The following is a 14,436-nucleotide window of genomic DNA, read 5'->3' on the forward strand; positions in this document are numbered from 1 at the left end:
TAATGGACTGATAGGTGGTTAAATTATAATTAAAAAAACATTTGAGAGTTTACAAGATCACTACAATAATCCCCCTGTAAATTGTACTAGAGTAAAAGTAACAAAAATCCCAGTTATCCAGTACAGTACAAATACCTCAAAGTTGCACTTGAGTCAAAGTCCTTCTTTCCTCACCACCTCTGCTTTACTTTACTCTACTTTACCTTTACTTTACTTTACCTTTATTTGACCTTTACTTTATTTTACCTTTACTTTACCTTACTTTACCTTTACTTTACTCTACTTTACTTTACTTTACTCTACTTTACCTTTACTTTACTCTACTTTACCTTTACTTTACTTTACTCTACTTTACTTTACTTTACTTTTTACTTTACTTTACTTTACTCTACTTTACCTTTACCTTTACTTTACTTTACCTTTACTTTACTCTACTTTACCTTTACTTTACTTTACCTTTACTTTACTTTACTTTACTTTACTCTACTTTACCTTTACTTTACTCTACTTTACCTTTACTTTACTTTACTTTACTCTACTTTACTTTACTTTTTACTTTACTTTACTTTACTTTACTTTACCTTTACTTTACTTTACTTTACCTTTACTTTACTTTACTTTACTTTACTTTACTTTACCTTTACTTTACTTTACTTTACTTTACTTTACTTTACCTTTACTTTACTTTACTTTACCTTTACTTTACTTTACTTTACTTTACTTTACTTTACTTTACTTTTTACTTTACTTTACTTTACTTTACCTTTACTTTACTTTACTTTACTTTACTTTATCCTTTACTTTACTTTACTTTATTTAACCTTTACTTTACTTTACCTTTACTTTACTTTACTTTATCCTTTACTTTACTTTACTTTACTTTACTCTACTTTACCTTTACTTTACTTTACTTTACTCTACTTTACCTTTACTTTACCTTTACTTTACTTTACTTTACTTTATTTAACCTTTACTTTACTTTACTTTACCTTTACTTTACCTTTACTTTACTTTATTTAACCTTTACTTTACTTTACCTTTACTTTACTTTACTTTTTTTAACCTTTACTTTACTTTATTTAACCTTTACTTTACTTTACTTTACTTTATTTAACCTTTACTTTACTTTACTTTATTTAACCTTTACTTTACTCTACTTTACCTTTACTTTACTTTACCTTTATTTTACCTTTACTTTATTTTACTTTACTTTACCTTACTTTACCTTTACTTTACTTTACCTTTACTTTACTTTACCTTTACTTCACTCTACTTTACCTTTAGTTTACTTTACTCTACTTTACCTTTACTTTACTTTACTTTACTTTACTTTACTTTACCTTTACTTTACTTTACTTTACTCTACTTTACCTTTACTTTACTTTACTTTACTTTACTTTATCCTTTACTTTACTTTACTTTACTCTACTTTACCTTTACTTTACTTTACTCTACTTTACCTTTACTTTACTTTACTTTACTTTATTTAACCTTTACTTTACTCTACTTTACCTTTACTTTACTTTTACTTTACTTTACTTTTACTTTACTGTACCTTTACTTTACTTTACTTTTACTTTACTTTACTTTACTTTACTTTACTTTACTTTATTTAACCTTTACTTTACTTTACTTTTACTTTACTTTACTTTACTTTACCTTTACTTTCTTTACTTTACTCTACTTTACCTCTACTTTTACTTTACTTTATTTAACCTTTACTTTACTTTACTTTATTTTACTTTACTTTACTTTATTTTACTTTACTTTACTTTACTTTACTCTACTTTACTTTATTTTACTTTACTTTTACTTTACTTTACTTTACTTTACTTTACTTTACTTTACTTTACTTTACTTTACTTTACTTTACTTTACTTTACTTTACTTTACCTTTATTTTACCTTTACTTTACCTTTACTTTACTTTACTTTATTTAACTTTTAGTTTACTTTACTTTACTTTACTTTATTTTATTTAACTTTTACCTTTACTTTACTTTACTTTACTTTACTTTACTTTACCTTTACTTTACCTTTACTTTACCTTTACTTTACTTTACTTTACTTCTTACTTTACTTATTTACTATTTTACCTTTACTTTACCTTTACTTTACTTTACTTTACTTTACTTTACCTTTATTTTACCTTTACTTTACCTTTACTTTACCTTTACTTTACTTTACTTTACTTTACTTTATTTTATTTAACTTTTACCTTTACTTTACTTTACTTTACTTTACTTTACTTTACTTTACTTTACCTTTATTTTACCTTTACTTTACCTTTACTTTACTTTACTTTACTTTACTTTACCTTTATTTTACCTTTACTTTACTTTACTTTACTTTACTTTACCTTTATTTTACCTTTACTTTACTTTACCTTTACTTTACTTTACTTTACTTTACCTTTATTTTACCTTTACTTTACCTTTACTTTACTTTACTTTACTTTACTTTACCTTTATTTTACCTTTATTTTACCTTTACTTTATTTTACTTTACTCTACTTTACTCTACTTTACTTTACTTTACTTTACTTTACTTTACCTTTACTTTACTTTACTTTACTTTTTTTAACTTCTACTTACTTACTTTTACTTTACTTTACTTTACTTTACTTTACTTTATTTTATTTAACTTTTACCTTTTACTTACTTTACTTTACTTTACTTTACTTTACTTTACTTACCTTTATTTACCTTACTTTACCTTTTTGTTATACTTTACTTTACTTTACCTTTACTTTATTTTACCTTTACTTTACCTTTACTTTACTTTACTTTACTTTACCTTTATTTTACCTTTACTTTACCTTTACTTTACTTTACTTTACTTTACTTTACCTTTATTTTACCTTTACTTTACCTTTACTTTACTTTACTTACTTACCTTTACTTTACCTTTACTTTACTTTACTTTGCTTTACTTTACTCTACTAAAGTCCCCACAACATCAGTAACACACACGCACACACACTTGGCCGCGGCTGTGAAGGCGGGGTTTGTCAGGGGGGCGGTGCTTCTCTGCGCTGAACTAAAGATCAAACGTACCCAGCGCGTCAATAATGTTTCATCTTGTTTGGAGACTCGTCAAATAAAGTCCACTTGTCCATTTGTGTTCATCGACAGTGTCAGTGACAGTTGTAGTTGTTGTTATCACTGATTCCGGACGGTGAGGACGCAGCAGAGTTACCTGTAGCAGCGCTGACGCAGCGGCGGTAAGTCAACAAGTTCCTGTTGATAGAAATGAACTAATAATTAGTCAAAAGTAGCTGCGATACAGAAAAACACTGATTTACACCTCTACTACCAGTAGTAGTTGAATTTCAATGCGTTTTATTTGACCGACGGCCTCTCACTGTGGGATAAAGTCATGAAGTGAGGTGAAGAGAAGAGAAGAAGAGGTTCATGAAGAAGTTTGAAGACATATCTGGGTCAGTCACAGTGGAAAGTGTGCGACCACAAAGAGGCTTTCAGTGACTCTGTATTTACATTTACAGGAACCTTCGGGTGTATTGGAAGGTAAACCCACCTAAGCTGAGGTTGTACAGTCCTAAATTCATATTAAGTAGGCTTGTTATACAGTGAAGAAGTGGAAAAATGCCTGTGTGACCTTGTTAAATCAAATGCATTTTGAATGCGTTTACTGTGTGTGGGAAATGTGACTTTCCTCCTGTGTTAATACACTGAGGCTACAGTGTTGTGTTATTATTACTCAGTCTTGACATTACGTAGAATCTCACTGATAAGTTTTATCTTCTGGAAGTTTTGTGGTTTGAATTTCCATCATAGTTTTGCTTCTGTGTGTGAGAGCCACCATTTCCTTATTCCAACATGTGAATGAATTTGTCACCTGAGTATTCACCACCGAACCTTTAGGGAAAAGTCCCCTGTGTGGGAGTCATTTTGTCAGATATGCTCTCATGTCGATCAGAACGGTAGCAGGAGTGTGGGCTGTTAGAAGAAAACTGCTTTATGACGCTCTTACACAGCTAACATAGCTGATCTGAGCTATTCACGGAGGCTGTGCTTTAAATCAGGTGTTCTTTACAGGACTTCAGATGCGGCTTAAACCCAACACACATGGATGACAGGACGAAGAGGTCCAGTGATGCTGCCCACTTCAGTCTACTCGGCTCCAGCACCAAATAGGTGAGCGTGACAGCAGATGGGCTGTCGGACGTTACAGAAGTAGATTTCTCACCTGATGGTAAACAATTACAAACGGAGCTGTTAGAAAAGTGCGAAGCAGCTGTTGCACTGGATCTCTGTGGTCCTGAATAACATTTTTTCTACGATGTGACCACTTTTCTCTTCACTCACAGTCACCTCAGCCAGCTACGCAGATACCTGAGCAGCCACCGCAACACTCCCGAAGAGGACGATGAGACCATGAGCAAAGGGCAAGGAGAAGACAGCTTTGTCCACAAGCCAGACTCCACCTCGAAACATGATGGCCACCGCCCTCCTCCAGAGGACGTCTCCTTCGCTGGTGACTCCCTGCTCAGCAGACAGTTGCTGCGCAGAGAGCAAGAAAATAAACACAACTCCTCTCTGCCTCAACTCGGCCTGAGCTACAACTCCTACCCACGTCATCACAGTTTTCCTGCTGTGTACAGCCAGCCCACTCCATTCCCCAGCCAGGATGAAGGGCGGTGGCTCCACCCGAGCTTTGCCAGCAGCTGGTCGGGGTATCACAACAGCCTGCCATCCTGTCTGAGTGACAAAGAGTTCTCCAGCTGTTCTGGAGCGAGCTGCCAGTCCAGGTGCAAGTTCCTGTCCCTGCCTGGCAGCCACAGCACCAATGTGAGCAGCCTCGAGCAGCCGCTGTCTTTGCGCTCCAACCCACCTTCGGCCAACTTGTGTCACCACACCCTATCTCCGTACTCGTGCTCACCTCAGGGAGCCGCCTGCTGCGCACAGTGCCCTGCAGACTCCTTCAGCGGGGCGCATTTGGCCAATAAGCACCCGTGGCCTCAGCAACACCCAGAGCTCAGCCCATACTGTAAGTGTGCGTATCTGTTTATCAGCTGCGTGTCGACCACGGAGAAGGACATGAGCTGTAGATTAGTGTTCTGTTCATCACACAACATAATTAAAAGCAGGAGGCCACAAATGTCCTGACTTCTGTCTTCTGCCGCTTCAGATCCAGGGGACTGTAGACTCCCTGCAGCGCCATACACACAGATGTGAGTTATTTTTTATAATAATTATTCTGCATCACACCACATGTTGCAGTTATTAAAGATTTGACCTTGGTGTCTGTGCAGTGGTCACAATGTTCCAGTTAAAGAGAAGCACGCTGCCTATAGCACTCCACTGTCCCTGGAGCAGAGTAAGTGTTCAGCACGCCTGACCATCAGATCACTGACTGCTTCTGACACTCACTGCCTGTCTGTTGCTCTTCAACACAGGGAAGATCTTTGTTACCTACGAGGCTGACAACGACAAGCATGTCAATGAGATCATCAAATTTGTGGCTCTGCTGCGACACAACGGCTTTGACACACATGTAAGTACCGACGTTTTTGTTTTTATGTTTCAGCTCAGTAGCTGCTCAGTAACCTTTTGACCTCTGCTTGTTTTTTGGTTTTCTCAGATTGACATTTTTGAGCAGCAGTTCAGGAGTATAAGCAAGATAGACTTCATGGAGCGGTACCTGAGTGAGGTAAGAAACGTCAGCGCTTTCTCAGTCTCTCTTCCCACACGACTTTGAATGCTGTAATCTGGCCAGCTACAGGAAGTCTCTTTGAGCTCTTTCTTTTTTCTTGCTGCAAGAGAGAGCGTGTTTTATCAAGCAGCTTTAATTGTAACACAAGAATGAAAATAGCTGAGTGACAGGCAGATTTATTGACTCTTGCTTGTGGTTGTGTTGTTTCCTCTTCCAGAAGGAATATCTGATCATCATCATCATTAGTCCCAAGTACTATGAGACTGTCACAGCCTCCCCTGTTGGCCTTGAGAACGATGAGAGGACTTTCAACACCGTCTACATACACAAACAGGTCAGCACTTCACACGCACCAACTGGTATTTAATATTATTCCTGTTTTGTAATTCATGGTTTCTGCATGTTTTTCAGCTCCAGAATGAGTTCATCCAGAATGGAAGCAAGAATTTCAGGTTCATTCCCATTTTGTTCCCCGGGGCTAAAAAGGTTAGTTTACCTGCTCCATGACAGGAGAGAGAGAGAGAGAGAGAGAGCTAAAGAGTACCTGTAAACTGTAATTTGTAATAACAACACATTCTGGGCAACATGAGGATTTTTATCAGCCTGTTCCCTTTTTTTAAATCTTGTTTTTTGTTGTCACAGTGTCACGTCCCTAACTGGCTTCAGAACACACATGTGTACGGATGGCCGCGTGATCGGGATGACATTTTACGACGGCTGATGAGGGTCGAGAAGTATAACCCACCTCCCATTGGAGAGCTCCCAACTATTGTTTCCATTCCCATATAGAGAGACAACTGAGCTGGACTATATCCAGAACTGTCTTTCTAGAAAGCGACTGGTTGGACACTGTGTGTGTGTTTTAGAAGTTGTTCTGTTAAGGGAGCTGTGTGAACTTCTCTCCTGACACATTGTTGCCTTTTAATTCCACATGATGCACAGAGAAGTTCCAGCGTTGATGGAAAATGAGAGATTTTTCCTGTTTTACTGGGACTCCTGTGCACGTTATATATTTATAAAAAAAAAAAAAATTTAGACATTTAGTCATTTGGGAGACTCTTTTATCCAAAGCGACGTACAGGGTACGTATACAATATCCAACGGATATGATGGATGACTGCATATTTACACAGTAGATCAGCAGGTCTTTCATTTATGAGATGTAAACATTGACACATATGCTGCCTCCATCATATTGTCTCTCTTATTAGTGTCTGTCCAAAGCAAACAGCTGTCCAACGGTGTGGAGCTAATGTTTTATTTTGAGGAGTTCTTTTATGGCACTGTGCAGCCAACGTGCTACAATATTAGACATTATTCAATTAGATTTCAGTTTGTATTCATAGATTTATTTTGGTCTTTTACACCCTTTTTATTCTGTAGGCAGCATCATCATTGTATATTTTATTGTGTCCACATCTAGTATTAAATTATGGTATTTATTTTCAGTTTTTTTCCTCAGAATAATTTGCAGTTTCTCTTTCTCATGAAAACGTGGTTTTTACAGGCACAGTGCACCCGAGGAGCGGTCGTGATTTTAACTGATAAGCACAGAGACCTAGTTCAAGTTTGTCACGTTTCAAAGTTACAGAAACGTATTAACCCATTAATGACATTGATAAGCGATAAATAGTTTACCACCAGGCGAAGATTGTTAAGGATATTTTATTTCTGCACTGGAATAATTCTGGGTGGATTTTATATCAAAATAAATGTCATTTTCTAATAATTCAAACTATGGCATTGGATGGTGTGTTCGCAGCTGTGTCACAAACCTCTGCTCTTGTTGGAAGCTGGCCTCAAACTTGGCAGTTACCCACAGACAAGCAGAGACCTGGAACTGGTTTGCCTGCAGGCCTTTGTGGGCATTTTTCTGTTTGGGAATGAGCCATGAGAACGTGAACGTTTAGCTGTGCTGTGCTATTCAGTGCAGAAATGGCTCTGTGTGTGTGTGTGCGCGTGCGGTTTATTCTTCATCAGAGAGAGCAGAGTAGGACTACATTACAGTGAGACTGTGCCTCTCCTCAGCTTCTGGTGGCTTATGTGGAGAAGCTCAAACAGGATGTTGTATCAAGATAAGTAGCTGACACAGCTGCCTGTCTGCTGTGTGGTACGGCTTCTCAAGAACTGCGAGTTCAGACTCAAATGGGTCATCACGACGTGTTTGTGGTTGCCAAAAAAATCACATGTAAGATTGTGACACATTTAACATGATGAAAATGATCTGCATCCCAGCGCTGGTTTGTCTGTAATTAAATCGTGTTTACCAAAACCAAACTGATTAAAAAAAAAAAGCATGAAGGTGGTTTAATGATTTTATCTTCACAAGAGGTAACACCGCAGATGTTCATACATCATAAAAAAATCTGAATACAGTGTTTCATATATTCATCCATATATTGAAAAGTACATGAAATAATATTAATTTTAATAACATAACAAAAGGACAATGACATCTGTAATAAAAGTGGATTACAAAGTGACATTTGATGTAAATAACTCTTAAGAATTAGGTAACAGAAAATCAGACAATAGTTCCATTTTACTGTATGTAAAAACACAGAAGTGCTATTTGTTCAAAGCTACAAAATACATTTAAAAAGCAGGAAGCGTTTTCTTTTATTTCCTTCAAGGAAAAGTACTATAAAATAAGTTACAGTACAGTGAATTTGTTCAAACCGACCTTTGTTCCCGTCTTCCAGCCTTTTTGTAAGCACAAACAGAAGTAACTCATACTGTCTCCTCGTGGAGGGAAATCAACAGCTGTGCTGTTCTCGATTCCTGTGTGTCTGTGTGTAGAGGAACAGTCGCACAAACACCTCTAGTAAATGGGAAGCCTTCTAATCTTTAACATCATCTGTGTGTCACCCTGCCCGTGTCCTTGGTAGAAGGAACTTTGTACTTCATGAGCTCAAAAACATTTGACAAATACTTCATGTTTAGTTACGCAATACAGAGGCCATCGCTCATACATCGTCTGCTGGCAAGGGAGGTATGTTGAACCTTGGTCTTGTGAAAAAAGCCATCTTCTCTCTGCAGACAAAGAAGTAAAGCCTGTTAACCAGCAGTTGAACACAAGGCATGGTGTTGTGCATCATCAAGTTGTTAGTGAGCTTTAAAGTCGTTACTCTCCAGTAGCACAACAGCTGTGTTTTTAGAAGTAGATTCCCATTTTGATGCTATCCATGTTCCTCTAAGTGGTTTCACACAATTTGACTAACAGGTGTTGGTAATGGGCCAACAAGCAAAGGCGGGACAGCAGGCAAATAATGTACAAATGTTTTACAAGGAAAGAAATGCACTCAACAAGTTAGTCAGACCCCTCAGAGACACGTTGCAGGCTTTGTGAATGTAAACAGAAATCTTATTTACAAAAAAAACCTTCACGGGGCAACTTTATGTTTTTAGGATACTTTGACGTCAAGTCGGCATCTTTGTTGAATCTAAAGAAGTTTCTGAAGGCTTGTGTGGAAGTGAAAATGAGAGTAAGTATCTGCTGATTTATTCATTGCAGAATGAAGGCCGACAACAACTGACCAAAGTTAGAAAAAAGAGACTTTCTGCACCCTCAAAGATGATGCCTCAGATTTTTTTTACCTTCCAATTTAACATTTTAGCATGAACACTCCTTCAGTCTATTTCTGACCCACAGTTAGATGGAGTCTAACTGTTATTATTTGTCACAGTTAGATGGAGTCTAACTGTTATTATTTGTCACAGTTAGATGGAGTCTAACTGTTATTATTTGTCACAGTTAGATGGAGTCTAACTGTGACAAATAATTGGCTATAAATGTTCATTGTATCAATGGCAATATGGTTTGACCACACTTGAGCTCATATTAGCTCACAGACAAACTTGTTGATGATTGACGTCAGTTGAAAAAGAAAAAAAAGAAAACATTTCCATTTCCCAACACAACGTGGCTGAGGTTAAAATGTTTCTTCAACTCCTGATCTAACAAAGCACGTAGGAGTGGTGTGGGTGGTGGCCAACAGTCCTCTGTAAGACATTATCTTGATAATTCTTAGGTAATTATCATACCTACTGTATGAATTGTTCCAATTTTTACTGGAGCTATGCTGCCTTCATGAACCTGAAAGTGCCCTAATTTCACTGTGTCACTTTCACTTTAATTAGTGTTAAGCTAAAATAAGAGTCTGACTCATTTCACTTCCCACCTGAATGTCTGCACAGGTAGGGGCTCCTTCTGGCTCTGCCCCCTCATCTGCAGAACCTCTTTGGACGCCTTCCTCAGCCTCCTCTCCGCCGCCTCCTCCTGACGTTGCTCCTGCTTGCTTTGGCCAGCCTGTACAACAGAAACAAGTCAACTGGTGCTGGATGAGGCTGAATTCCACATGCCTTGTAAAGCCTGTCTAACCTGTCTCTGGGCCTCTCTGAGCAAGCAGCGGAAGCGCTCGTCCCTCAGGGCCCAGTGTGGGAGCTCGGTGGCCTCCCTGGCTTGAGGCTCCTCCAGTCGCAGCTTCAGCTCCCTCAGGGCACTCAGCTCCTCCATGAGCTGCCTCTGACGCGTCCTGCAGGCCTGGAGATCCAGCTCCAGGTCCAGGGAGGTACGGGTGGGCTGCTCGGCCAGGGAGGAGCGGTATGACTGCTGCTGACACAAGCACACACACACACACACACACACACACAAACACAGCTCAGGACCTAGACACTAAACACACTCTGACATACTGTATGGTCCTGATTAGTGACAGTCAGGCTGTACCTGCTTATATCGCAGCGTTCTTCTTTCCAAAGTGTTTCGGACAAAAGGTGATTTCTTTGGTAGAGTTGAGCTGTCGCTGTCGCTGCGATATAGCTGAAAAGTAAATCAGAGTCATTTTATGCAGAGTAGGCATTCACACATACCTGTCAAAACAAATATGAACAGCTTAGTAATAAATGTCAGTGCTGCCTCTTCTACACACAGGCTGAAAATTATGGGCATTGTAAACACTTTTCGTGTTTGCAGAAACTCACCCTGCACACATACTGACTACGAGCCCCGGGCGAGAAGGTCTGAGAGCGAACAATGGTGCTGCCGCGCATAAAGGGGGAGGCGTGACCCCAGCGTCCTCCCCGTTCCTTGGGTCGGATTCGCACCGGCTCTGGGAACAGACCTTCAGTCATGGTGGCCTTCTCCACCTGCAACAATGCGTCAAGTTGTGTAAAGTGTCCATATATAAACTGTTATGATATCATAGTCTTAATGATGCACATGCATCCTCGTTTGCAAACAGGAACTGTGCAGCTACACACTTCCACTGCTGCAGACTTTACCTTCACTGTACAGAGTTTGCTGCTTGTCTGGTCACAGCGCCCTCCAGTGGTGATGCAGATGCCCTCTACACACAGGCCCTCTGAGCAGGGAGCTGTGAATGCTGTGCTGTTGCTGCAACCGCTGTCCACAGACTCTGCCTGCCAACTCCTGCAACACACACCCTTGTCAAGAAATGCACGTACGCTGGAGGCAAAAAGAAGCCAACGGCGTATCTGATGTGAAAGAATTTGAGTCGAGCAGAAAACGCCGTCACCTCTCAGACGCCGCCTCTCCTGGCTCATCCTTCCTCTCCAGTCTCTGCAACCCCATCTCTGCATCCCGCTCCTCCAAGTGGGTGGTGGCAGCGGTGCGTGACAGTATTGAGGATACAGTGTCCTGTAATGTCACAGAACAAAGCTATCACATACCATCTTTATGCTGTCAACATTCCTCCTCTGACAGTTAGCATGGGGTGAAGCTGCAGTGTGAAGACTTGTTTGGCCTGTGAGGCACATTCTTGTCAATTACTCACTCTAATAAGCTGCACACCTGCAGACTGTAGGCTAAACACTGCGTAGCAACAGCGTGTAGGGATTATGTTAAAGTAAATCATTTCATACATTAAATTGATTATTTCAGCAGATGGATTCAGTAGAGGGCTGGTTTTAGTCTGTAATTTTGTCCTGGTGGTTTTAGAACAGCTGGACTAGAACATTATCCCACTGGAAATTTTATATGGATATATATGTGGATATTTTTTTTATCTGCAACACTGATTAGTTTTAGGTACAATTGTTTTATTTTCGTTTGATACTATTGATTATGGTGAAGCCCAAAAAGTTCTCTTGAGGATGTGAAACACTCCTTAACATTTATACCTTCTCAAGAGCCAAACTATTTCTTCTCGTCTACATCAAGACATGAAATACAGTGTCATTTCTGACTGTGGGGAAATCTAACAAACTCCTTTGCCCCCTTTTTATATAACATTTAAAAATATATATTTTTATTGCAGTGTAACTTAAATTTGATAGATGCTAGTGAAGAGACAGATGGGAAACGTGTATTCAGAAGGTGTCTACCATGGTCCTGGGTCTTTGCTCGTCTTCTTGGCTGTCGTCGTGTCTGCGGTGGCTGAGGCTTTTCTGTTCAGGCCTCTGAGACTCTGTCCCACTCAACATCTGGACTCGCAGCCAGTGGTAAACCATCTCTGCGTTTCCCTCACAATCTGCCAAGCTCAACTGGGCTGTGCCCTGTAGTAACACACAGAGTTTTCTTATCTCAGTTTAGATGAATAAGTCTGAGCTGCATCACGGCTACAGGGCCAGCTCCAATTTCTACTTGCTGCTCAGTATTTCAGACCCACCAGTAGTTCCTCCTGAGCCTGAGGTCCCAGCGAGCAGATGGACAGCTGAAGTGCGCACACCACCAGGGCGTTTGCAGGGACAGGAATTCTGAAGCCTTCGTTAAAACTCATCTGGGATTGTGGCTCCAATGCTGTACAACAGTAAAAAGCACAGGCTCTGCTGGTATCCAGTGGAATCAAGTGCACCTTCACATACCTGAACACGAACAGATCAAAAGATAAATACAAAGTGACAGACATAATGTAAGATTTAGAGGCTGACTAAAATGGTCAATTTACTGTACGCAAACATGTTGTAACAATGTAAAATGACTCAACACTGACAAATAAAGTCTTTTGTTTAACATTACACTTCAACCCAAAACTCTACAAATATACAACTATACCAGAATAAAATGTTTGGTTCTGTCAGTCATCAGTTATTAGTCCTGTCTTGAGCCATCCAGAGTCAATGCAACGTGTTTACTAGAGGATTCAGCCAAAATAGTAAAACAAGCCCAAATTAGGTGAAGAACCCTCAAACTGGCAACAGTGTCGAGTCTTCTCCTACCATTCGGCAGGGTGAAGCTAGCAGCCCCCCTTGTTTTTAGTCTTTATGCTAAGCTAAAGTATGGAAACAGCGTCTTTAATCTCTGAGTTTAAAGTACTCACACTTTATAGCCGTCTCTCACAGCTGTCCTGTTCAAATTCTTGAGCTGTAGCAGATGCAGTCGGAGGGACTGTGAATTCGACTCCCACCTGTACAGAGGAAAGTACAACAGAGCGACATGGAGTTATACACTAACAGTGAATAAGCATGCCACCCACATACAGCGTATACAGTTTACCCACAGCAGTCCTAGCTGGATCTGGGTGGGCTCGCTCACTGGTGTCAGCTCTTTCATGTATGACATCTCCTCAGACTCTTCTACCCTGTTGGAGAAACAACAACAAGGAAATAAACTGTTTTCCTCTTTTACTGGACACAAGCGTTTCTGTAATAATGGGAAGAAAATCCAGTAACCCAAACATCATGATCCAGAACAAATCTATGCATCTATCTCAGACTTCCTCTTCTTACTACTACCTAAACTTTACATGATCACTATTTAAAAACTATTTTAAAGATACTGGCATTAATAATGTGCAGAGGCATTAAATCCCACAAGCACTAAAGGATAAACATTAAACACACATTAAAGCTTCAAGTGCTTATTTTGGGAGTTGTAGTTATTTCTTTAGTCACTGGGAGGCGCAGCTACTCCATAGAGTCTGGTGTTTTTGTTCTGTTTCAGCATTGTTAGGTCTTCCTCTCACCTCCTGCCCCAGGCCTCGAAGACGCCACTGTCCGTGGCCAGTGCATCTTCAGACATGCCTGCAGAGACTCTCCTGGCCCTCCTGCCACTTCTGTTGGCACTGTTTCCTCTTAGAGTCACGCCTAAGGAGGAAAACCCACACCGTTAGCTCGCAGCTCGTCTACATTTTTTGTGACGGGTATCAGCTGTCTTTTACTTGCCTGTGGAGGTAAAAGCCCCCTGAGCTCCACTGTCTCTGTGACTCTTGTTGTCCAGTTGATGCACAGCAGCAGGGCTGACCGTGTCCTCGCTGCTCAGCATGGAGGTGTGTGACAGGGTTTGTGACTGTGCTCTTAGCCCCTCTAACAGGCCACGACCCGCCTGCTCCATATATTCCTCCGTCATCTGGGTGAGGGGGCAGTCCTGAGGGGCAGAGTGGTAGGGCGTGTCCATGGGAGAGCTGGGTGGTGACAGGGAGGAAAGTGAGGAGCGGGAGGAGAGCGAGGCTAGGGATTGCGGGGTGTCATGGGAGCGCTTGGTTTTGTTCTGAGTCAAGGGGTCAGAGGAGAACATGGAACAGTCTCTGGATACTGCCTCTGGGGGCAGCAGGTAGCGCAGGTGGGGCTCGAAGGGCTCGCCTGCCCCCTCGTGGCGTTCATACTGGGGGATACCATAGATATCACTGAAACTGATGGAGCTGAGAGAGCCTCGGCTCGACGCCAGGGAACCCCGACTGGAAGCCAGGGAGCCACGGCTGCTGCTGGACGACACCGTCAGAGAACTGGCGGACAGGCTGGAGATGAGAAAAAGTGAAGTAACGATACAGAACTGCAGTGAAAAAACGGACTCAGATAATGA

At 40.4% G+C, this 14,436-nt stretch overlaps 2 protein-coding genes across 3 annotated transcripts in view; one reads left to right on the top strand and one right to left on the bottom strand.

Annotated features, from left to right (window-relative positions):
• The first annotated feature begins 3,021 nt into the window (after nucleotides 1–3,021).
• On the top strand, nucleotides 3,022–8,158 carry traf3ip2l (TRAF3 interacting protein 2-like). 2 transcript variants are annotated; one of them, XM_026344860.1, is made up of 11 exons: nucleotides 3,022–3,222; nucleotides 3,505–3,546; nucleotides 4,058–4,156; nucleotides 4,330–5,009; nucleotides 5,151–5,193; nucleotides 5,275–5,339; nucleotides 5,419–5,516; nucleotides 5,604–5,672; nucleotides 5,893–6,009; nucleotides 6,087–6,161; nucleotides 6,318–8,158. In XM_026344860.1, exons 3-11 carry the CDS (start codon nucleotides 4,092–4,094, stop codon nucleotides 6,462–6,464), a joined length of 1,359 nt encoding a protein of 452 aa, XP_026200645.1. In that variant the 5' UTR covers nucleotides 3,022–3,222; nucleotides 3,505–3,546; nucleotides 4,058–4,091; the 3' UTR covers nucleotides 6,465–8,158. The 2 variants fall into 2 exon arrangements, with proteins under 2 accessions (XP_026200645.1, XP_026200644.1); XM_026344859.1 differs by lacking the exon at nucleotides 3,505–3,546.
• The window catches only part of wwc3 (WWC family member 3), a 28,238-nt gene continuing 20,750 nt past the window's right edge, over nucleotides 6,949–14,436 (bottom strand). The window contains exons 11-23 of the mRNA XM_026344858.1: nucleotides 13,800–14,371; nucleotides 13,601–13,721; nucleotides 13,136–13,216; nucleotides 12,956–13,042; nucleotides 12,305–12,500; nucleotides 12,021–12,191; nucleotides 11,213–11,334; nucleotides 10,959–11,106; nucleotides 10,659–10,823; nucleotides 10,405–10,497; nucleotides 10,057–10,287; nucleotides 9,857–9,984; nucleotides 6,949–8,708 (exon numbers count right to left, since the gene is read on the bottom strand). Coding sequence (XP_026200643.1) covers nucleotides 8,642–8,708; nucleotides 9,857–9,984; nucleotides 10,057–10,287; nucleotides 10,405–10,497; nucleotides 10,659–10,823; nucleotides 10,959–11,106; nucleotides 11,213–11,334; nucleotides 12,021–12,191; nucleotides 12,305–12,500; nucleotides 12,956–13,042; nucleotides 13,136–13,216; nucleotides 13,601–13,721; nucleotides 13,800–14,371 — 2,182 coding nt within the window. The 3' untranslated portion in view covers nucleotides 6,949–8,641. The remainder of the gene's footprint in view (nucleotides 8,709–9,856; nucleotides 9,985–10,056; nucleotides 10,288–10,404; nucleotides 10,498–10,658; nucleotides 10,824–10,958; nucleotides 11,107–11,212; nucleotides 11,335–12,020; nucleotides 12,192–12,304; nucleotides 12,501–12,955; nucleotides 13,043–13,135; nucleotides 13,217–13,600; nucleotides 13,722–13,799; nucleotides 14,372–14,436) is intronic.

The sequence above is a fragment of the Anabas testudineus genome, chromosome 4, assembly GCF_900324465.2.
Source record: "Anabas testudineus chromosome 4, fAnaTes1.2, whole genome shotgun sequence".
NCBI lineage: Eukaryota > Metazoa > Chordata > Actinopteri > Anabantiformes > Anabantidae > Anabas > Anabas testudineus.